At 33.6% G+C, this 22,503-nt stretch overlaps 2 protein-coding genes and 1 non-coding gene across 4 annotated transcripts; all 3 read left to right on the plus strand.

Moving 5' to 3' along the window:
• Positions 1–1,326: 1,326 nt before the first annotated feature.
• LOC108980925 (probable glutathione S-transferase) lies at positions 1,327–3,190 on the plus strand. 2 transcript variants are annotated; one of them, XM_035683440.1, is made up of 3 exons: positions 1,327–1,529; positions 1,566–1,729; positions 2,656–3,171. In XM_035683440.1, the coding sequence occupies exons 1-3, from the start codon at positions 1,418–1,420 to the stop codon at positions 3,031–3,033; spliced, it is 654 nt and encodes a 217-aa protein (XP_035539333.1). In that variant the 5' UTR covers positions 1,327–1,417; the 3' UTR covers positions 3,034–3,171. The 2 variants fall into 2 exon arrangements, with proteins under 2 accessions (XP_035539333.1, XP_018807532.1); XM_018951987.2 differs by having other exon boundaries at positions 1,327–1,729; positions 2,656–3,190.
• Positions 3,191–7,562: 4,372 nt separating this feature from the next.
• On the plus strand, positions 7,563–22,314 carry LOC109002838 (protein BLISTER-like). Its single transcript, XM_035683441.1, has 13 exons — positions 7,563–8,039; positions 8,988–9,723; positions 9,855–10,450; positions 11,928–12,047; positions 12,912–12,977; positions 13,649–13,759; positions 17,981–18,057; positions 19,167–19,234; positions 19,652–19,765; positions 20,245–20,411; positions 20,585–20,653; positions 21,037–21,192; positions 21,682–22,314. Exons 1-13 carry the CDS (start codon positions 7,983–7,985, stop codon positions 21,760–21,762), a joined length of 2,418 nt encoding a protein of 805 aa, XP_035539334.1. The 5' UTR covers positions 7,563–7,982; the 3' UTR covers positions 21,763–22,314.
• Positions 13,332–13,466, plus strand: LOC118344140. Its single transcript, XR_004797905.1, has one exon. It is a non-coding gene; the product is annotated as a small nucleolar RNA snoR86 (small nucleolar RNA).
• Positions 22,315–22,503: the final 189 nt, after the last annotated feature.

The raw sequence follows: 22,503 nt of genomic DNA on the forward strand, positions 1-22,503 counted from the left end.
ATTTCCTCCAGCTGAAGCTCCAGCTCCTCTCATGCCCTCGCTCTTCACGGAATCTGTTGTGTGGTGATTTTATGAAGAATATTACTGTGAATATGTAGAAAGAGACATTACTGTATGGGTTCCATGGACGCCGTGGTGGTGCAGCATGGTGATTTTGTGGAAGAAGAAAAGTATAAAACAAGATTATTGTTTATTTATGTTCAATAGGCTATAGACGTTTTTAAATATAAGGAAATATTTTGAGAATTGATTTATTCTCTTCGTTATTTCTATCTCACATGCTTATAAAATGTCTCAATGCCAATGCTCTTGGAAAGATCCTTAGAATTGATGGGCTTTTCGATATTTGGATACCACTCTCCAATGGCAAGTCCTGCCCATGCCTAGGTGAAGGTTTGGTGCCAATTCCAACTGGGCCCGAGCCATTGGTTGTAGAAGGCCCAAGACCCACGTGTGCATCCGAGTGCCTTACCTGCACCACGTGTCCAGCTAGCAAAGTAGGGTTAGTACTTTCTTCGAACAAGACGGCTATTCACTAGCCTCCGTTTGATTTCAGAGTTAGGCTGTATCTAGAGCTTTGCTACACAATCTCTACCACACTCCACACTCCACACTTTTTTAAATTTTTTAAATTTTTAATATTTTTTAAAATTTTTTTTTGAGTTTATTCTTTTTAAATTATTTTAAATTTTTTATTCATTATTTATATAATAAATATTTAATAAAAGAAAAAAATAATAAAAATTAAAAATAATGTGGAGTGTGGAGGTTGTATGAATAGTAGGAGGTTGAGTAGATTTTTTACTGTATTTATACGTTGAGCTGAGCTGATTTTTGTATGCATAGTAATAAATTGAGTCAATGAAGTGAATTATGCGAGGTTTATTTAAAATGAATTTAATAGTATTTAGATATTAAGATAAATTTAATATTATTTAGAGAAAATTAAAAAAAATTATAGGTCTAATATATAAAAAGATGATAATTTAAAAAAAAATTATAGATCCTACAAATAAAAAAATTTTGAGTTGAGATGAATTTAATCATTTAAAAATTAAATATTTAGATGTTAGATTTAACTTAAAATTAGACTGAACTGAATTGATTTCAATTAAATCTTACAATCAAACAGGACCTTAATTTCAATTCATTTCATATCATTTAATTATTATAATTTTTTTAAATTTTTATATAAAATATAAAAAATAATTCAATATTTTTAAATCTCAAAAATAATAATAATATTAAAAAATAATATTTTAATAATATTTATTCAACTTTCAATTTTTAACTTTCATTTAATCTTATCTATCTTACTATCTAATCCTCACCTAAAGAACTTACATTATTGCAATGCGTTGACTTGTCCTATTCTCCGGTGCTAGATCTTTGATTACAGATCAGTCATCAGAGCGCAATGGAAGAAGTGAAGGTTCTGGGATTTTGGCCTAGCCCCTATAGCCACAGGGTGATATGGGCTCTGAAGCTGAAGGGTGTGAAGTATGAGTACATAGAAGAAGACATCGGCAACAAGAGCCATATGCTCCTGCAGTACAACCCTGTTCACAAGATGACTCCTGTGCTTGTTCATGGCGGCAGACCTATAGCCGAGTCCTTCGTCATCCTTCAATACATCGAAGACACTTGGCCTCATAATTACCCTCTGCTGCCGAAGGATGCCCACGAGAGGGCTTTAGCTCGGTTCTGGATTAATTTCGGAGAAGATAAGGTAGTTTCGACTTGCACAAGTACCCTATCATCTCTTTCTAATTATTACTGTGAACTTGTTTGTTCATGAATTCCATCCATCAAGTTTGATTTGCTTGCACTTTGAGTAAGATGTTAGGATTTATTTTGGTAGTTTTAGTCTGATTTGGTTACGCAATTTAGATGAATTATTTTGTTAAAATTTAAATAAAATATTATTAGAATATAATTTTTTAATATAATTTTTATTTTAAAATTTAAAAAAATTTGAATTATTTATTATATTTTTTATGAGAATTAAAAAAAATTATAATAATTTAATGAAATAGAGATGGTTTTGTGCAAGTATTTGAATTTGGGTGGTTATTTTTTAACCCTATTTTAAGGCCGTATGTTGTCATTAAGTGTCAAGAATTGTCTATTGAAATTGTGGTCTCTCTCCCATCCCGAGTGGGGTTTGCTGCGTTTTCTTACCGTAGTCAATGGAGAAATTCTACCTTGTTATTGTCTGGGTTCCTATCATAAAACTTTATTAAACATGATAAATCTTGATACTTATCAGTTAGATCAAGACGCTTACTATGAGATAGTTATACTTGTAAAGAAGTTAAAACATCAATATGTCTATAGAAATTATAGTTACAGTTGTGAGTGTGTAAGTGCCGTGTAATTACATTAAAAAAAATGAATAAATACGAGATTTACATAAAAAAAATTAAATTTTTAATAGTGAATTTTACTTCACAACTATATGTAGCATTACTCATATTTATTATCATTATGAAATCCACTTTAATGAGTTAAACGTATCAAAAACATGTTTAGAATATAATTTTTCTTTAAACATTTATAATTATCAATCAGCACCACAAAAATCTTCATGAACTAGCTAGCCATGATATTATCATGCTAATGATTGACTAATAACTTACTTCTCTGATCATATAGCGTCCCATTTTCTCAGTATTTTTTCAAGTTTCAGAAGAAAAAGAAGAGAAAGATCGGGGGGATGAAATGAAAGAAGTGTTGGAGTTTCTGAAAATCTTGGAAGAGCAAGCTCTTGGGGACAAAAAGTTTTTCGGTGGAGACAAAATAGGAATGGTAGACATAGTGTATGGATGGCTTAGTTACTTGTTCAAATGCTTGGAAGAAATGAAAGGGGTGAAGCTGCTAGAACCCAGCACCTTCCCTCGCTTGCATGCATGGGCTGAGAATTTCAGACAAGTTTCTGTAATCAAAGACAACCTTCCTGACTACACCAAATTGTTGATCTATTTAAAATCAGTTAGGGAGAAAATTACTGCCCAGAACCCTACCTCCAAGTAGTAATGTTCCATAGCTGGATAATTAAAGAATGATTGGGATTTTGTGGCACCAACTTTTTGCCCTATTTATGTTTTTGGATAATTGGTACTTGATAATAGTGACTTCATAATTATGAGATGTTTGTGTTAGAGAATTGAGGGATTTTCTTGGCCAAAAACACCATATATGCATGTCAACAATATCAAGAGATCAACTCCTAAAGTCACGTAAATATTTAAAAAAATAAATTTATAAATTGACGCGACTTCATATGATATATTATATCTATTTTTTAATCATAAAAATAGTTTTACAATCTAATGTACCATATACAGCAAGTCACATTAATTTATTTATTCAAAAAAAGAAAGTCACATTAATTTATAGATTTATTTTTATAATCTTTTTTGTTACTAAATCATTTATCATAAATTAATACCTTGACTCCAAATAGTGACCAGATTTTCTTTCTTTCTTTCTTTCTTTATCCCTGTTTTTTTTTTTTTTTTAGCTTTGTTTATTTATTCTTCAGGGTCTATCAATGAGTTCACTTCTTTTTAAACTTGGATTTGTAATGTATGTAATGTTTTTTTAAATATATATATATTTTATGTCGGGAAACCTCTCCAAGGAAAGCCTTTCGGACCCACTCCTACATAGTAAATCTCGATTCCGTGCACCACACTCTCGAAAGTTTTCATTCACAGAACTGGTTAAATCGCTAGATTTTCACCAGATGATGTAGCCCTAAATGATTGTTTGCACTCTTGAGATATTGAATCTTAGATTTTGAAGAGAGTGATATCTCAAAATCAAGACCTTCACCATTTAGGCCAATCCCTTGGGTTTAGCATTCATCATTGCTCTTTTAGGGGATTGTAACGTATGTAATGTTTCACATTTCTTTGCAATTAATGTTTGAGCTAGCCTAACTGTCTAACTTTTATTGATCGAATAATGCTACATCCGAAATGTTTGCATTTTGAATAAGAGAAACGCTTGTTGCAAGCGTTTGGTACAAACGGCGTGCAAACGAGACTGATGAGAGAGAGAGCTGATGAGAGTAAGACTAAACTGATGAGAGAAAAATCGAGCTGATGAGAGAGCTGATTAGAGAGAATATGTGCATTTAGAGAAAAAGTAAACAATTTATTTTAAATCTGACGTGACATGAAAGACTACTGCACGCCAGTTATATCTACAGATTATATGTAGAATAACTGTTTGAATAATTATGAATAAAGCACATTAAGGATCATCATAAATGTGAGAGCATGTACTCAAAAAGAGGAAAACCAATGGAATATTCAAAGAATTTAAATTTATAATTTTTATAAGAGTGTTTAAAGAATAATATTAGCGACTCATGTCATGTCATAGATAAAAATGCATGGATATTAATTTTACCAATTGCTTGATGAACTAATAAAGTAACATTTATGTATCTCAATTCTATTGCTAGCTGCTGCCTTTGGTAGGATTAATTGAGATTCCACATCTTACTTTCTAAAGATAAAATTATAACAAAATAAAAAAAAAGATTAATTGTAAAATCAGTTTTCACATTTCTATAGATTGAGGTATAGGTTTTCTACTTTCGTAAATTGATTCCAAGAAATTTAAAATAAATTACTTTCGTCCATCTCCCATTAGGAAATTAATAAAACATTACTGTATAATATTAGTATGCCATGTGTTAGTTTCTGATTAGTTGAAATGGCATGACATTAGTACGTCCATGTGTCAATTCTCCATTATTTTCTAACCAGATATTGACGAAATTATTTATTTCGAGTTTTTTTAAATTCATATAAATTCAGTGAAAATTGAAAACCTAAATCTCAGATTTCTAAAATTTGATCTGCTGCAAGCTTAAGTTTGAAACTCCGTTTAGATTAAAATACGGTTTCATCTCATCTTATTATTATAATTTTTTTAAATTTTTATATAAAATATAATAAATAATTTAATTTTTATATATTATAAAATAATAATAATATTAAAAATAATATTTTATTTAATTTTTAACTTTTATTTAAAATTATTTCATCTCATTTCATAATTTAAATGGAGCTAAATGTGAGTAGAGTTGCTCGAGTTGAAATTGATGTTTAATGGATTAGTCTCCAAACCGGTTTTATTGGGTACTAATAGTCTAATACGCAACGACCACCTACTTAGAGCACTCTCATTGGAATGACTAAATTAAAGTACATTTTTGATGAATGTAAGATGAATTTAACTTTTAACTATTCCATTTTTATAAATCTCCACATTGGAATAGCCATTTTTTCATTATATAACTATAAAATAATATAAAATGAATTTAATTTTGACTATTCACATCAAATTTTCAAATTAAATTATCTATTTATTCATTATATAGTAATGAGTAATTAATAATTTTGAAATTTTTTTAATTTTTTTAATTATAAATTTATTTTATTTTATCATATTTTACTATTTATAATATTATATATTAATTTGTAATTGTATTTTAATTATATTTTTTCAATTGTCATTTAAAATAGAGAGATAAATAATTAATATTAAAAAGAGAGAGAAATAAATAATATAAAAAGGATTTGATGAATGAATAGTGTGTTCCAAATTTAGAAATTAGTTTGGATATTACTGTAGCTATATTTGGAATATAGCTAATTCAATGTGAGCAATTTATTGACCTAATAGCTAAATTCTCATTGGATTTAGCTTTTAGCTAATCCAATGAGAATGCTCTTACACGTATTTAAGGAAACTTACGAGAAAAAAATGATAAATTTATAATTAATCTATAACTATTTAACTTAAAATGAATAGTAAGTAAGTAAAATTACAATTATTTAAAATTTTTTTTTTTTTAATAAAATGACACGATTACATTAATTGATTTAAAATACTTATACGTGCTTGCTTTATTAGTGCAAATTGTATTTTACATCTTTGTGTTCTTCTCACATTTATAAAAAAGTAATGTTTAATACAGTCGTGTAGTGTGTAAATAATATTTATTATTAAAAAATTAGTTTTTTTATATGAATTTTATATTTATTTATTTTTTATAAAATAATTATATAATACTTGTTCACTCAAAGACAATAAATATTATTTATCTATTTTTTAAAACTTAAAAAATTTAATGTCTTATGTCAACATGTCACATATCTCAAAGTTTTTTTATCATTATATTTTTATGGTATTAGAATCGCATAGACTATTCGAATCGGACTTATTTAAGGATATAATTCTAAACTTTATCAGTTTCATTATAGATTCATTTAAATCCTTCTCGAATAGGAAAATTCTATAAATATTATCCATCTTGTTTTTTATTTTAATATGGCAAATTAATATTGACTATCAACTTTTAATTTAGTTTGTAACATCAATTGAATAGAAGAGTAATTTTAAATACATTTATAGATTGTAAAAATGCCGCACACTTATTTTGAAAAATAGTAGAATCTATTATTAAAAAATTAATTTTTTATGTGAATATCATATTTATTTAATTTTTTTAAAAATAGTAGGTGGCACTTGTGCACTCTATAATTACAAATATAATTTATCGAGTAATGCTAGATACACTCATGAATTATGCAAGCGCCGTATACTCTTTTAAAAAAATAATATAATCTATTATTAAAAAATTATTATTTTTATATAAATATCGTATTTATTTACTTTATTTTTTTAAAAATATGTAATATTTATGCACTTTAAGACTGTAAATATTATTTCTCAATTAGAAAACTCACTAACATGCAAGGATGCTATTATATTTTGTTTCAATGCCATAAGGGAAATGCTTGTCTTATTGAGGTTTTATTTATTTTCGCATATGAGATAAAATGAGTTGAGATAAAAGTTAAAAATTGAATAAAATATTATTATAAATATTTTTTTAATATTATTTTTATTTTGAGATTGGAAAATATTTAAGCATTACACAAAAATAAATTTATAAACTGATGTGACTTGATGTGGTATGTCAGATTATAAAATTATTTTTATTATAAAGTAGATTTAAAAGATTCTATTAAATTATATTAATTTATGAGTTTATTTTGTGTAATTTATTCGTGTCTGTAGCAGTGCTATTTAAAATTTAAAAAAGTTAAATTATTTATTATATTTTGTGTGAGAATTTAAATATATTATAATAATTAAATAAAACGAGATAAAAATTTTTATGAAAGAGAATTTAGTCTTCGGTGAGAGTGGATATAAAAAAAGGCTACCGACTGTGTTTTTTTATTTTATTTTAATGGTTAAAAAAGATATTTTTTAATAAACTTGTGATTTTTTTAAAAAACGTTTTAGGGAGTTTAAAAAAGGTTTGATTTTTGTTTTTTTTTTACACGTTGCGGTAAATCTAGCGACTAGCATGGTCCAAAACAAAATTCGCCAACACGTCGCTTGCATGTACCGCCAGCCGCCAGGTAATGTTATCAGCCTGTTTCAAACAAAAAAACCAAAAAAAGAAGGTAATGTTATCAGCCACCAAGAAAGTACAAAGGAAAAAAAAAAAGAATGAAAGACGAAAAAAGAAAAAAAAAAAGAAGATACAAAGCGTAAAATTAAAAAGGAACGGAAGAGGAAATAGGGGAGAGGAGATCTATGAGAACTTGAAAACCGAAACATCTTCATACACAGCTCTCCTCCTCTCCGGTCAGATCGGGAACCCCCCCACCCTCCACCGTCCGCATATTAGGGTTTTAAACGTTACGATATTTTTTCTCTTTTTTTTTCGTCCTTTGAAAATTTAAAAATTATCCGACCGTTGATCACTTCGAATTTAGTGTCATTCCCAAATTTCTTGATCCCAATTGGATAGATTTCTTTAGGGTTTGTTTGGTGGGGGTTTGGTGGGGATTTTTTTTTTTTTTAAATTTTCTTATCCGCGTAACTTGATTAGAATTGTGGATTAAATATACGAGAACTTTGGAGTTTGGGGGCTTTGGATCAGAATGGCTTCGGCTCAGGTGCTGCGGAAACAGGAGCATTTGCAAGCTGGAAAGCGCCGGGTCTGTTTTCTAACTTCTAATCATTCTACTTTAATAATTTTATTTGGTTGGAAATATTTACATAGATTCTCATATGGGATTTATTGTTTGGTTTTGAAATTTCATCATTGTGTCCATTGCCATTGTATTCTTATGGATGCATGCGTTAGTAGGTGATGCTATGTCCATTTTTTTTATTATTCAAGAATTTATTTTATTTGAATTTGTAGAAATATTTTGTTGCGGGTTGGGTTATAATATTTACGATATTGCTGCCTGTTATGTTGCCTGTTGTTTAGTTGACAAAAATGTGTTCTTTTGTATCTTGTTGAGATGAATATGACTTCAACGACTGAGTGAGCTTTGGACACATTTTCTCATGAGTGCATTGTGCTTAGAAGCAACACTAAAGATTTTACTTTTAGACTCAATCAACTATGTATGTCTCTCTCCAGCGCTGCCGCTTTTTAGACACTTTATGCACTGGATTGGAACATGCGACTTCATCATTGCATGTGTTGTGGTTTTGCTACATTTTTTCCGGACGCTCTTGTATATGTCCCGTGTACTCAGGCCTTTGTCTATTTTATTCTCAATAAAACTATGTTTACCGATAGAAAACAAATTTCATCTCATTGACTTTAGGCTTGTAACTCCATTTTAATCTCATGGAAAGTATGTGTTTTCTGAACAAGAATCGTTTCTTGTTGCTTATTATTATTATTTTTAAAATAAAATCTTTGAAATGGATGATGGAGTTGAGACTGAAGAGTCCACTATGTCACGATTGATCTGTTGGAAGCACACATTGGAGGTGGAAGCTTTCTTGTAACTTTTTTTTTTTAAATTTCTTGTACATACATTTCCAAATCCATTTTGATAATTTCATTTTATTTGAGCTACAATCCCGAATATCTTAGATGCGCTTTTTTTTGGGTCAAAATTCACACATTGTCTTCTATATTGCAGCTGGAGGAGTTCCGTAGGAAAAAAGCAGCAGAGCAAGCGAAAAAGGCTGCATCTACTAGCCAAAATCATGCTTCTGATGTCAGACCTCATGAGAAAGAGCCTTTGGAAACTGTCCCTGCACTTATTACAGATTCAGAGGGAGCTGGCACATCTGATATACCGGGCCAAGCTTTTATGGGACTCTCTCCTGCTGTAACCGTCAATGACAACAAAGAAATTAGTTTTCCCATTAAAAATGAAAAAGATTCTTCAGATGATGCACTTACTACTCCTCAATTGTCAGTGAAAAATTATGATGCGTATTCTGCAGATAGCGTGCAGACATATGCAGATAACAAAAAATTTAAGAGATATGGTACTTCAGGATTTGCTGGATCAATGGATGTTAATCATATCCATGGTACAGAAGGGCATAATATTGATTTCAGAATATATGCTGGAGTGCATGGCGGACTTCCTTATGGGACTACAGCCGATTGGTCTATTCTTTCACGCACACAAGCAAGTCAGGACTTTGACAGTACAAGTAGTAAATCTAGTTTTCATGGGACAGATGAAATCCAATCAACAGAAAGTGGCAATTCTTTGATGCAGTCCAGTGTTAAAAATCCTGGTTATTCTATTGTTTCTACTACAAAAGTCTCACCTCAGGATTCTGGTGGTATTCGACTGCAAGATTATTCCAGTAATGCTAGCATGCTGATTGGTGCTCATTCATCCTCTGCATTTTATGATGGTAATTTGCATATTTGAATACCTTGTACCAGTGTTTTTCATCTACTAAGACACGCTTGTATTATATAGAATATGTATGCATATATAGTTTTTTGGGGGAAGGAACTGACCTGTCTTGGGGTTTTATGGTAGACTCTATCCAGCCTACAACTAATGTAAGAGGGTCTGCTCATGAAGCTGGGAAATACATGAATGGTGTTGCCCACATCAATGATTCTATGGTTTCCAATTTTGGGGAAAGAAATGTTAATGGCCCTGCTAGTGTCTACAATGCAGCTCCACAAGCATTTGAAGCCATGGATTTTAGTGCTGATGTCAGGAGTTCCCCCAATCAAGTACCACTATTTTTAGCCAAAACTGAAACAAATTCTAGGAGATCTCGTCCATCTTTTCTCGATTCTCTTAATGTTCCTAGAGCTTCTTCAGCGACTCTCTTTCAACATACCGAACCTGAGGAGTCATTTATGTCCAATGGTTCAAATACAAACAGCATGGATGTTTTAGGATCATCTCCTTTTCAGAAGCCATCAGGACAGAGTGAAAGTGAGGGGGCTTCTTCAAAGCTGAAAATTCTTAATGGCCCTAGCGCATTCGATCAATCCACGTATTCTTCCGAATATTCCAGCAATGGGGCATTTGTGAGATCGAGTATATATGGCAACAGCATGGATGGGAAACAGGAGTTTTTTCCAGCTAAAAATAATGAAGATTTTGCTGCTTTGGAACAGGTACCCATATTTTATGTTGCTGCATTTTGATAACCTTGTGCTCTTAGTATGTTGTCATTTAGATTGAAGTTTCTGAAGCTAAATGGGCTGCTTTGACTGATAAGTTCCTTAATTCATAAAGTATCTATTTATTGAGAACCTCAGCTACATGTGAAGTGATGATCTACAGGAGTTGATTGCCCTTTAAAAAGAAAAAAATCCCTATCTAAATGTAGTACGGAGTGGATGTTGACAACCTAGATGGTTTTAGAATTGCTAGATGTATGTCGGCATTCTATGAGCTGTGTTGTTTTAACTTCTGAAAAAGTGGACTCTTTTAATGAAATGTTTTTGGGTTCTGAGAGTAATTCTTTTTGTTTATTTTTCGAAGTAACTAATTATCATATTTGATTACAAAGGGTAGGGGAAATCACTGCGTGTATTGAAAGAAATGCTAGAGTGATCTTTGAGTGCTACCGCTATTTATTTTTTGCTTTTGTTGTTGTAGAGTAGTGCTTCTTGGAAGATGGGATGACTGCTTACAGGATTTTTTTTTTTCTTTATCTGTTTTGATTATTGTGATAATTAAATTTCAGGCTCCAAACTCAAACTAGTAGACCTCCCATGTTTGTGGGTTACTTCTATTTACTTTTTAGTTCATTTACCCAAAAAGGAGGGAAGAAAATATGGTGGAGGGTTGCAAATTTCATGAGCTGAATTGTATTAAAAAAAAGGTAGGAGAATTAGGGAGCTTCACAAGCCAATAATAATAATTTAATGCCCGTCTCTAATTATTTTGTCTGGCACTCCACTCATTCTAGAAGCTCGCTACCCTTGAACAGAGAGGATGAGACACTCAGCTCACTTGTCTTTGGACCAAATTGCATCTTCTACCCCCTAAAACAAGATGTGAAGAGTGAGATCACTCAGGTTTAATCCCATAGGGTTCCGCAAATTGTAGTTGATAGAGAGAGGGCCTGAGCAAGTTTTAAAGATCTGGAGAGATTTGATATGTGAATAAAAGACATTTGACAATTTGTTTAAATGGCAGTATATCACATATTTGAATAACTTAATTAAAAAAACTACTTGACCACTTTGGAAAAAAGTATGCTCCTGACACTTTAACATTTGAAAAAAGGCTTTGAGATGAATATTACTGTAATTTTTAAGTATTGTCATATACTTAATGTGAACGTTACCCGAGGTGCACTTGTGGAAAACTTCTTGTCGAGGGCCTGTGTACCCCCAAGATTAGTCGGGACGGTTCCCGGACACCTAGCGTTAATAAAAAAAACTTAATGTGAATGATTGATCCCCTTATGTTTTTTTATAAGTATTAGAAAATTTATTACTAGAAAACGCAAAAGCAATAGATGGTCCCATTATATCTTCACTTGTAATTAATAGTTTGTATAAATCAATCGATGCATTGATGTCAACTTCTTTTTCACTGTAGAATAATTACTTTAATAGTGTCCTCTTTTGTGCCATTCAGCATATTGAAGATTTGACTCAAGAAAAATTCTCTTTGCAACGAGCTCTTGAGGCCTCACGTGCTTTAGCAGAGTCCCTAGCTGCTGAAAATTCATCCGCAACAGATAGTTACAACCAACAGGTTGGTTCTGAATTTATTATACTTGTGGCATTACAACTTATTCTCGAGAGCTTGTTAAATTATTAAGTTTCAACATGACCTCTTCCATGATTCGTGATCTCTATTTTATATTTCTGTTTTACTTCTCTTTCTCATTCATAATAAAAGATGTACGTGCTGCACGTACTATCTTAATGGGATAGTGATACTCCATGAAGGATAATGAAGCTAATGACACTTAGTTTTCTTTCCCTTTCCCTATCTTTAATTTGATTTGATTTCATGTTCTTAAATGATATGGATATTCACATCAGGTTTTAGATTTTAGGAGCTTCTGTGGGTTAAGCATCGAGTTCAAAAATTTTATTCTGCCCATTTCTAGGTAGATAACAAGGTTGTATGCTCAGAAAATACAGGTGACCAACTTAGACACAAAAGTTCAAAATATCATTGTGAATGCATGGTTGGTAGTACATTTTCATATTTTGGTGTTTATTTCAGGTGGATATTAAATAGGGAAAAAAAAAAAGTCTTGAAACAAGATTTTTAGTTGTATTAGTCTTGGAATATAAAGGTTAGTTTGGGTAACACATGGTGTTGAGAATGCTGCGAATGACATGGTAGTTGGTGTTGACAGAAATCTGTTTAGTTTGCTGACTACCGGTCAGTTAATGTGGAAACTGACCTCCGGGTCTGAACTCCAAAGGCTTTTCCCAAGTGCCTATGCATTGCTAATGCAATCTTCCATGTGATCCTGGCTGTTCTAGTTTTTGATGTAAAATTATGATGGTTTGTTCTCTGAAATTTCTGACAAGTCTAGCATTTCAGAGATGGCAACACATTTTAGTTCTAATCCATCTGTTTTTTCATGCATATTTTCTTCAGAGAAGTGTCATCAATCAACTCAAATTTGACATGGAAAACTTACAAGAGGAAATCAAGGCCCAACTGGTCAGTATCCATTTTTTCTTAATTTGCTGCCTGTTACTTCTATTTGTTCTTCCCCTAGGGGTTGGCTCAAGTGGTAAAGGCCTTTGTCTTGGTGGTATGCTCCCTCCAGGCCCATGTTTTGAATCTCATTGGGTGCAAACAATCTCTAGGGGCCATTGGACTGGGAGATTTTCCCCTTGAATTACTTGAGGTGCACTTGTGGGAAACTCCTTGTCAAGGGCCTGTGTAACCTCGGGATTAGTCGGGACGCTATTTTCGGACACCCGATGCCAATAAAAAAAAAAACTTATATTTTTTCTTCCCCTTTTAAGTTTTTTTATTTGTGTGTTTGTGTGTGAAAAAAGCCAATTAGTAGAGCAAGAGTGTCGATAAAAGATGTCCCAAATTTCTTTGAACGTTGGTGATATGAAATAAAATCCAAGTGATTCTCTGTGCCTTTCAAATCTCTCTCTTTCATTTTGATAATGGCCTCAAACAAGTTGCTACATTCAATTAGAATAGATAATACCTATATAAAAAATTCTGGTTGTTCATCAACTAATATAAGTCTGACATAGAATACTCATTCGATTTCATGTTGGATGTTAGTGTGGCATGTATGGTTTCAAATTGTTTTAAAGTTGTTTAATTGTCCTTTACTTTTGTTGCCATATGGGTACCCTTTGATCCAGGTGGAACTTGAGTCTGTCAGGATTGAATATGCAAATGCACAGCTAGAATGCAATGCGGCTGATGAGCGCGCCAAGTTGTTGGCTTCTGAAGTTATCGGTTTAGAGGAGAAGGTAGTTAGATTTATTGGTATGTTTAAGTTTTGTTGTTGCCTTTCATGAAGAAAATGCTATTCCATATGATGCCTACAAAGTTAAAAAAAAAAAAAAAAACATAAATTGATATACCCTTGAAAGGTGTATTTCATAGAAATAGAAATAACCTATTGGCATCATGCCTTTTATCTACACATATGTGTGTGTAGTGGACACACATGCATGTACAATCACACTTACACATTACTTGTAGACTTGTAAATATGACTCCTTGAGAATTTTATGGCAAAATAACGATTATTTTCCTATATTGCTGGATTATGGTGGGATCCAAGAAGGGCATCGATATTTTAAATTTGAAAATATGTAGTTGAAATCTGAAGGTTTTGTGGGTAGAATGTAAGAAAGCCATGTTGGAGGAGTTAGAGAGGATACAGGAGGGTCTGGTCCTTATCTCAGAAGAATTATCACGGAAGTCAGAGGTGGTCTTAGGATTAGAGAAGTTACATTATTGGAGGAGATTTTGTGGCACCAAAAATCTAGAGCATTGTGGCTGAAAGAAGGGGATCGAAGTACAAAGTTCTTTCATAGAGTGACTAACTCTCACCGGAGAACCAATAACATTGAGATGTTGAATCTAGATGGCGTGAATTGTATGGAGGCCCCTGCGATTCGAGAACATGTTCCTGATTTTTTTGAACACATGCTTATCGAGCAAGAGGGGGTGGCGGCCAAAGCTTGATGTACTAGCTTTTGAGTCTATTGAGCCGCATAAGGTCTCTTGGTTGGAGAGGTATTTTGAGGAGACTGAGGTTCACAATGTAGTGAGGAGAATGGTAAAAAACAAAGCACCAGGTCCATACGGATTTTCTATGGGTTTCTTCCAATCATATTGGGAGGTGGTGAAGGAGGATCTAATGAAAGTATTCCATGAATTGTTCTCGGCTGGAAAATTTGAGAAACGCTTCAATGCCACTTTTATTGCACAGGTTCTGTAACGCCCCAATGGAAGGTCCAAACCACATGGCCTATACTCCAAAAGGACTAGTCAATGATACAATTAGAGCTCCATTGTAACCTTATAAAGAGCAAGAACTTCTCATTCCCAAGCAATGTGGGATCCCATACACCACCTATCCTTATCTATATCATATGGGGTATCACAATCTATCTCCCTTAAATTCCCGACGTCCTCGTCGGGCCTGTCCATTGTAGGTGGCACGACTCAAGTCCCACATTTCTGGTTGTGATAGGCTCTGATACCATTTGTAACGCCTCAATGGAAGGCCCAAACCACATGGCATATACTCCAAAAGGACTAGTCAATGATATAATTAGAGCCCCATTGGAACCTTATAAAGAGCAAGAACTTTTCCTTCCCAAGCAATGTGGGATCCCATACACCACCTACCTTTATCCATATCATATGGGGTATCACAGGTTCCTAAGAAGATCGGGGCATTAGAGGTTAAGGATTATCGACCCATTAGTCTTGTGAATGGGGTTTATAAGATTATCTCCAAGGTGCTTGCAAATCGCCTAGGGGAGGTATTAGGGAAGATCATTACAAAACCCCAAAATGCATTTGTAAGGGGTAGGCAAGTATTGGACTCGTTCTCATTGCCAATGATACCTAGATAGTAGACTAAAAGCTAGCAATACTGGGACTCTATGTAAGTTGGATATGGAGAAGACCTATGATCATGTTAACTGGGATTTCTTACATTACTTACTTGGGAGGTGTGGATTTAGAAAGAGATGGTGTTTGTGGATCAGATGGTATATAGCAACGGTGAAGCTTTCAGTTTTGGTGAATGCAGTCTAGTTGGTTTCTTTAACAACTCTCGAGGCCTAAGACAAAGAGATCCATTGTTCCCACTCATCTTTGTCATTGTCATGGAGGTGCTTAACAGAATGATAGCTGCTTTGGTTAATAATGGATTTGTTGGTGGATTCTCGGATGGTGATTCCAATAGGGGTACACTTAACATTTCTCACTTACTATTTGCAGATGACACACTAACATTTTGTGAGGCAGACCAAAACCAGATTCGGGCACTAAGAACACTACTATTTTGTTTTGAAGCGGCATCAGGTTTGAAAGTGAATTTTGACAAATTAGAGCTGGTGCCAGTTGACAATGTTTGTAACATCCGGTAGTTGACTAACACTCTTGGATGTAAGGTTTCATCTCTTCTCATGAATTACCTTGGCCTTCCGTTAGGGGTTGCCTTAAGGGTTAAATCAATCTAGGATACAGTGATCGAGAAGATAAAATGTAGATTGGCAGGTTTGAAGAGACTGTACTTTTTAAATGGTGGCAGGACCACCTTAATCAAGAGTACCTTGTCTAATTTACCAACGTACTTTCTATCTCTATTCCTAATTCCAGCAAGTGTGGCAAACCGGATTGAGAAACTTTATCGTGATTTCCTTTGGAGTGGCATGGGCGATGACTTCAAATTCCATCTAGTCAGTTGGGAAGGTATGCTCTCCATTATCCTCTAGAGGGTTGGGAATTAGGAACCTAAGGATTTTCAATCGGGCTTTACTTGAGAAATGGTTGTGGCAATATAATATGGAACCGGAAGCCCTATAGAAATTGGTGGTTGACTGTAAATATGGAGGTATGTGTGTGTGTATTGGGGGGGGGGGGGTGTTGGTGCACTAGAGATATAAGTGGGGCTAATGGGGTGGGAGTTTGGAAGCACATTAGACGAGGGTGGGGGGTTTTCATTGTCATACAAGACTCGTGTTGGGAGATGGCTCGGTAAAATTATGGAGCGACTTATGGTGTGGGAATAATGCCCTAAAGGACTCGTTCCCTTCAATTTTCCAAGTTACATGTGAGAAAGAAGCTTCAATGGCTGATCTTATGGCGATATCTCGGGATCAAGTCCAATGGTACATCAACTTCACTAGGGCGGTCCAAAATTGAGAAGTTGGCAGCTTTGATGACTTTTTGAGTCTCTTGTATTCTGTGAAACCGAGCACTGAAGGAGCTGACTCGTTGTGGTGGATACTCGCAGGCAAAGATACATTCTTTATTCGCTCTTTCTATAAGTCTCTCACACAACCGCAGAACAATCAGTTTCCATGGAGAAGGATTTGGTGAAATAAGGCGTCTCCCAAAGCGGCATTCTTTGCTTGGACAGCTTCTATGGGTAAAGATTTTGACGACGAATAACTTGCGGAAATGCAGGGTGATCATAGTAGATTGGTGCTGCACGTGTAAGAAAGATAGTGAGACTGTGGATCATCTCTTACTGCATTGCGAGCTTGCTAGAGCATTATGGGATGAAGTGTTTTGCAGATTAGGGCTAGCTCGGGTAATGCCTGCCATAGTGGCTGCGTTGTTGGTCAGCTGGAAAAACTTAGGAGGTATTCCACAAATCAAAGCTGTGTGGAAGATGGTTCCCATTTGTATTTTGTGGTGCTTGTGGCTGGAGCGAAATGACCAGCCGTTCGAAGACAAGGAGCGCATGATAGAGGAACTTAGATCTCTTTTCGTTAGGACTTTATTTCTATGGGTCATAGCTATAGATTTTAATGGCCTTGATGTTCATGATTTTCTTGTTTCCATTGTTTCTTCCTAGATAGGTGTTACCTTATGTATACCATCTGTGTACTTGGGTTGTGCCTATTCTTATCAATATAATCGTTTACTTATAAAAAAAAAATTGCGATTAGTATACTGTTTTAGTGCTTTTACATGCAGACTGTTTTTGATTAAACTTGTGGTTCAAAAGTTTTTTGTACCATGGCCAGGTTTGGTGGTATGGTTAATGTAATTGTTAGGTTACGCAATGTAGTCAATCAAATTGCCTTTGATCAGAAAAATGTCATGATAGTAATAGGTTTACAATATGGAAGTTTTAATTTAGACGAGTTGGCTTTTCTTTGTGGGTCTTTTTATATTCGTTTTCCTTAGCATTTGGTTAGTCTTATTTGTTTGTCACGTGATAATAAAAAGATAATGGATAAAGTGATGTAAAAAAATTTCAAGTACTTCTGTGAATCTAGTGAGTGATGATAGATTAGTCTAAACATCCCTGTTTATTCGTGATTTTAAAATTACTACATCTCAGATGCTTAATTACTTCTATTCAATAGTAAATATATTTTTTTTTTTTTTTGATAAGTAATCAATAGTAAATATATTGTATTGTATACTGGATTTTTCACATTTCCCATTCACTGCTTTGTTTCTTGAAATCGTTGTATGATTAATTTGTGTAGGCACTCAGACTAAGATCTAGTGAGCTAAAGCTGGAGAGGCAACTGGAGAACTCACAAGCTGAAATCTCTTCATACAGGTATGCTTTACATTATAAGTTTCCTGTAGACAAATAACTGTGATATGCATTTCAGCATCACTTATTCTAATGATATTGCAGGATTTCTGTTTGTATTGGTTTTCTCTTTTGTTGATGCAGTGTTATCTAAAGCCATGAAAATGAATTTTCTGTAATTTCTATATATTTTATACTGAGGGAATAATGAATTGTAAATTAATTTTGAAATCTGTGATGGTCATGAATAATAGAAAAAAATACCGAATTAGAAGCTAAACTGTCATTATTGATTAAAGACTAATTTGACTTTTTTAATATAGTTTTTAAAAATGTAAGAGATTTGCTACTGAAATCCGATATTATAGTTTCTTTTATGAGTCAAGTCACATTATTTTATTAAAGAGTGACAGAGGCACAACCCAAGTCCATTGGGAGTGTTACATCGAAGAATGCCTAGTTAAGGAGTGGAATGGGAGCAAGGATCAGAAAGAAAAAGTTTGAAATTCAATATTGTTTTATCAAGTTCTACATCCTGCTGTGGAACACCGCTTTCCATAGAGATGTATATGGTGGAACAAGTCTCCCTCAAGAGTGGCTTCTCTGTATGGACAACAGCTTCAGGGAAAATCTGACCGTGGATAATTTAAGGAAGAGATGCATAATGGTCATGGACTAGTGTTCTATGAGTGGAGAAACTATGTGGGTTGCTTTTATTTGCAGGCACAAGTGAGTTTTCTTGTATAGTGTATCTGGAGGCCCATAATCTTGGTGACTTATTTTAGGGAGAGGGCTCTTCTGCTTATGGTGTGCCTACTTTTACTTGCATTTAGTGTTATACTCCTTGTAGGACTTGTTCCAAGTTCTATTTGGGACTTCAAAATGATGCAAATTGTATAGCCCAAGTTACCACTGTTCATATCACAAGTTCTTTCTTATTAATTGGGAGTAAATCATTGTAGGAGCATTGAGTGAAATGTTGAAGAGGAACTCTCTTTCTTATAATAGTGCTTTGGGAACTTGTTTGTCTCTTCACGTGGGCAGAAATTTGATCAATCCTGCATAATGTTTTCAATTGCAAGCTTTTAGTTATGGGATGTCAGGAAATGATGATCATAGTGAATAATTTGCAGAAAGAAAATGTCTAGCTTAGAGAAAGATCGTCAGGATTTGCAGTCAACTATTGATGCTCTTCAAGAAGGTAAGCATGCTTTTATGCTTTTCTACAGAAGGTTTATATTCTGTTAATAATTTATCTCCTAGCTTCAATCACAGTTTTATCAGAGTGGTAGGGTTTGAGTGGCCTTCATTCATATAAAATTGGTTATTTTTGTGCCATTCTTTTGGGGGATGAGGAGGATTTTGGGGGGCTAGGTTGGGGATGAAAAGGAAGTAATTTTATCAATCTCGAGTCCGCAACATCTGTATCTGAAATTCCATTTAAACAAATTTGTGCTCTACCTCGAGGGTAATTTATTAAAATGTGTTTCTTCAATTATTCTCTCATTGCCTTCTTTTTAGATTTTCTATAAATTCATAGAATAGAAATCCAACCTACCAAATTGTTGCAATGTCTGCCCCTAATTTGTTTCAATCCTCTTTTGTTTGCCTGACACAGAGAAGAAGCTGTTGCAGTCTAAGCTGCGGAAAGCTTCCACAAGTGCAAAGTCTATTGATTTTAGCAATAATACTCTTAATAAGAGAGATACATCTACCTCTACTGAAGATTTAGGTAAGATTGAATTTTGTCATGGCTCAGTTGCTGCTCACAAAAATTTTGATAGTGCTCTTTATAAAAATAATTGTTAGACAGCTAAATCAGGTCTATTTGCCATGTCATTCTCATCCCTGATAAAGTTCTCGTTTAAATAAAAAAAAAAAACTTATTTAATGATTACATATAAAGTTTGTTTATATTTCTGTGTTTTAGATGCCAAATGATTCTTTGTTTCCTCACCAAAAACAATGTTTAACATCTGAAAATAGGCATTATGCTGACATTGTGTATTCATATTGCTGATTAAGGGGTACAGGATTGGTTCTTAAAAAATTGTCTTCATTCATTTTCTTTTCTTCTTTTATTGGCAAGTAAAAGATCTTTATTAAAAAGGGAAAAAGGGAAAGGCATCAATATTTTCTTCTTATTCTTAATGATATTCAATTCTCTCTTTGCGGGTATCTGTTCATCAATTCAATTCAATGCTATTCCAGATGCTTCCATCCATGAATTTGATCAAAATGCATCTTCGCTTGGAAGTGATGCCTCCAGTGTTAACTTGCTGCCTGAAAATGGACAGTCAACTCTTGAAGTTTCATCAGTGAATATTCCTCCTGATCAGATGAGAATGATTAACAATATCAGCGCTTTAATCTCTGAGGTATAGTCTGGCTTAGTTTTTTTTATATATTTTCTGTTCATTGCTAGTTTATATGGAAATGTCTTGAGATTAAATTCTCTCATTAGATTTTTCATTCTTCTTTTAATTGTTTGATGTTGTAAAGTAGATCGCAGTTTAGACCTAACAAGAGCACTGGCCTTTTCATGCTGTAGTTAGCTTTGGAGAAAGAAGAGTTGATGCAAGCTTTGGCATCTGAGTTATCTCATTGTTCCAAGCTAAAGGTAATTTTTAACTTGAAGTAGGCTTTACAATTTACATGCTTTTAGAACTTACATCATAAGTATAGGTATTCAGTCTTGTTTTAATCTCTTCAGAAAGTCACTTTTGAATTGTTCTGTGTTGGCGTATTATTTGATATGTTGCAAGACCATTATAATTCCTTTGTATTGTGGTATTATTATACCTTTGTTCATTCCTTTGTTGCAGTCAGGGCTTTATTCATTCCTTTGTTTAAATTTTGTTGTCCTACTCTCGTCTTGTAGACAAAGTGGTTTAAAAATTACGTGTTTGTTTAGTAGGTCATACGTACATCGAAATTCAATGCCTTGTTCAGGTATTAATTTGAATATTATTTACTTATCTGTCCTGTTTTTCATGAATGAAGGAGATGAACAAGGAGTTGTCCCATAAACTTGAAGCTCAAACTCAAAGGCTAGAGCTTTTGACTGCTCAAAGTATGGCCAATGAGATTATACCAGCTAGGCAACCTGATTCTCGTGCTATGCATGAGAATACCCCATATGCTGATGAGGGTGATGAGGTATCATTTATCTTTTTATGTGTTTTAATTTATTCTATGTTTGTTGGGTCTTTGTGTGTGTAGGTGTGTGGACGTGTGCGATTGATTTTTTTCATGTTTAAAACCAGCATGAAGAGTTTTTCAACGGTCTTGGCTTGGTTTGGATAGTGAAAACAACTCAACTCATCTCATTTGATCATTACAACTTTTTCAAACTTCCGAACAAAATACAATAAACAATTCAACCTTTTCAAGTTTTAAAAAAAAAAAAAATATTAAAAAAAAAAATTCTAACATATTTTATTTAACTTTCAACTTTCATCTCATCTCAACTCACTATCCAAATCAGAAATATTACAAAAGACTTGCATAGAAACCAGTGCTGTGCAAGAGAATTTGCCTTGCAATAGCTTTTTATTGGTTGTTGTACAGTTCCCAAATCTATGAATTGGAAGCTAAAATATTTCACGTTTCTACTTTTCTTTTTAATACTATTTCTTGCTTGATTAGGTGGTAGAGAGGGTCTTAGGATGGATCATGAAGCTCTTTCCTGGAGGGCCATCAAGACGGAGAACCAGCAAGCTTCTGTAATACGCAAACCAGAATAGCTGTCGGCAATGCAGATCTGATTTGGTCATCCCTCACGCACCCACCATCCTCCCATGTATTTGGTGATACGACAAAGGTAGTAGTCTGTATATTTTGAGTCAACTATACAGCCATTCTTTGTGGAAGGAAATGAGTTTTGTTTTGAGAGGCCTTCCCATCGATTGGAAAATTCAATTATCATTTATTAGCCAGAAGACAATAAAAAAATGTCCCTTAAATGGTACCATTTCTGTGTGTTTGGATATCGAAGTGTAATGGGACATTTGTTGGATCTGATGTTTCAGAGAGAGAGAGGGAGAAGAGAGAGAGAGAGAGAGAGGGATGATGTTGATATATACAAATATTACAGGTTGTAACGTCCATAGGCCGTTTTGTGTTACTACCCATATCTGTTGTATTTGAGATCAAAGAGTGGCTTAAGCCTAGGAAATGAATCGAAGTTCTGGTTTTTCTCGGGTTCTCTTCCTGATTTATTTTGGACTTCATGTTAGGCATGGTTGGTTATACAAGAATGAAGATAAGATTCTTGGGCCAGTGTTTTCTTCTTTCTTCGTTGTTTTTCCCCATTTGTTTAAAATAACTCTTGCATGTAGCTCGAGATTTTAGAAGAAAAAGAGCATAGAACTTTATTTCTTCATCTCCTATTCTTCCTTCTTCGTTTCAATCAGAAGTAATCATACAAATATTACTGCCCATATCCGGTTTTGGCACTTCAATAATGTA

The sequence above is a fragment of the Juglans regia genome, chromosome 12 (assembly GCF_001411555.2).
Source record: "Juglans regia cultivar Chandler chromosome 12, Walnut 2.0, whole genome shotgun sequence".
Taxonomy (NCBI): domain Eukaryota; kingdom Viridiplantae; phylum Streptophyta; class Magnoliopsida; order Fagales; family Juglandaceae; genus Juglans; species Juglans regia.

What these genes read in the sequence shown, in the direction of transcription:
- LOC108980925 (XM_018951987.2), top strand. Translation starts at nt 1,418, where the DNA reads ATGGAAGAAGTGAAGGTTCTGGGATTTTGGCCTAGCCCCTATAGCCAC. An exon ending in TTAATTTCGGAGAAGATAAG is followed by an intron (nt 1,730 to 2,655) that starts GTAGTTTCGACT and finishes CTGATCATATAG; the next exon opens with CGTCCCATTTTCTCAGTATT.
- LOC109002838 (XM_035683441.1), top strand. Translation starts at nt 7,983, where the DNA reads ATGGCTTCGGCTCAGGTGCTGCGGAAACAGGAGCATTTGCAAGCTGGA. An exon ending in CAGATAGTTACAACCAACAG is followed by an intron (nt 12,048 to 12,911) that starts GTTGGTTCTGAA and finishes TATTTTCTTCAG; the next exon opens with AGAAGTGTCATCAATCAACT. An exon ending in TTATCGGTTTAGAGGAGAAG is followed by an intron (nt 13,760 to 17,980) that starts GTAGTTAGATTT and finishes TAATTTGTGTAG; the next exon opens with GCACTCAGACTAAGATCTAG.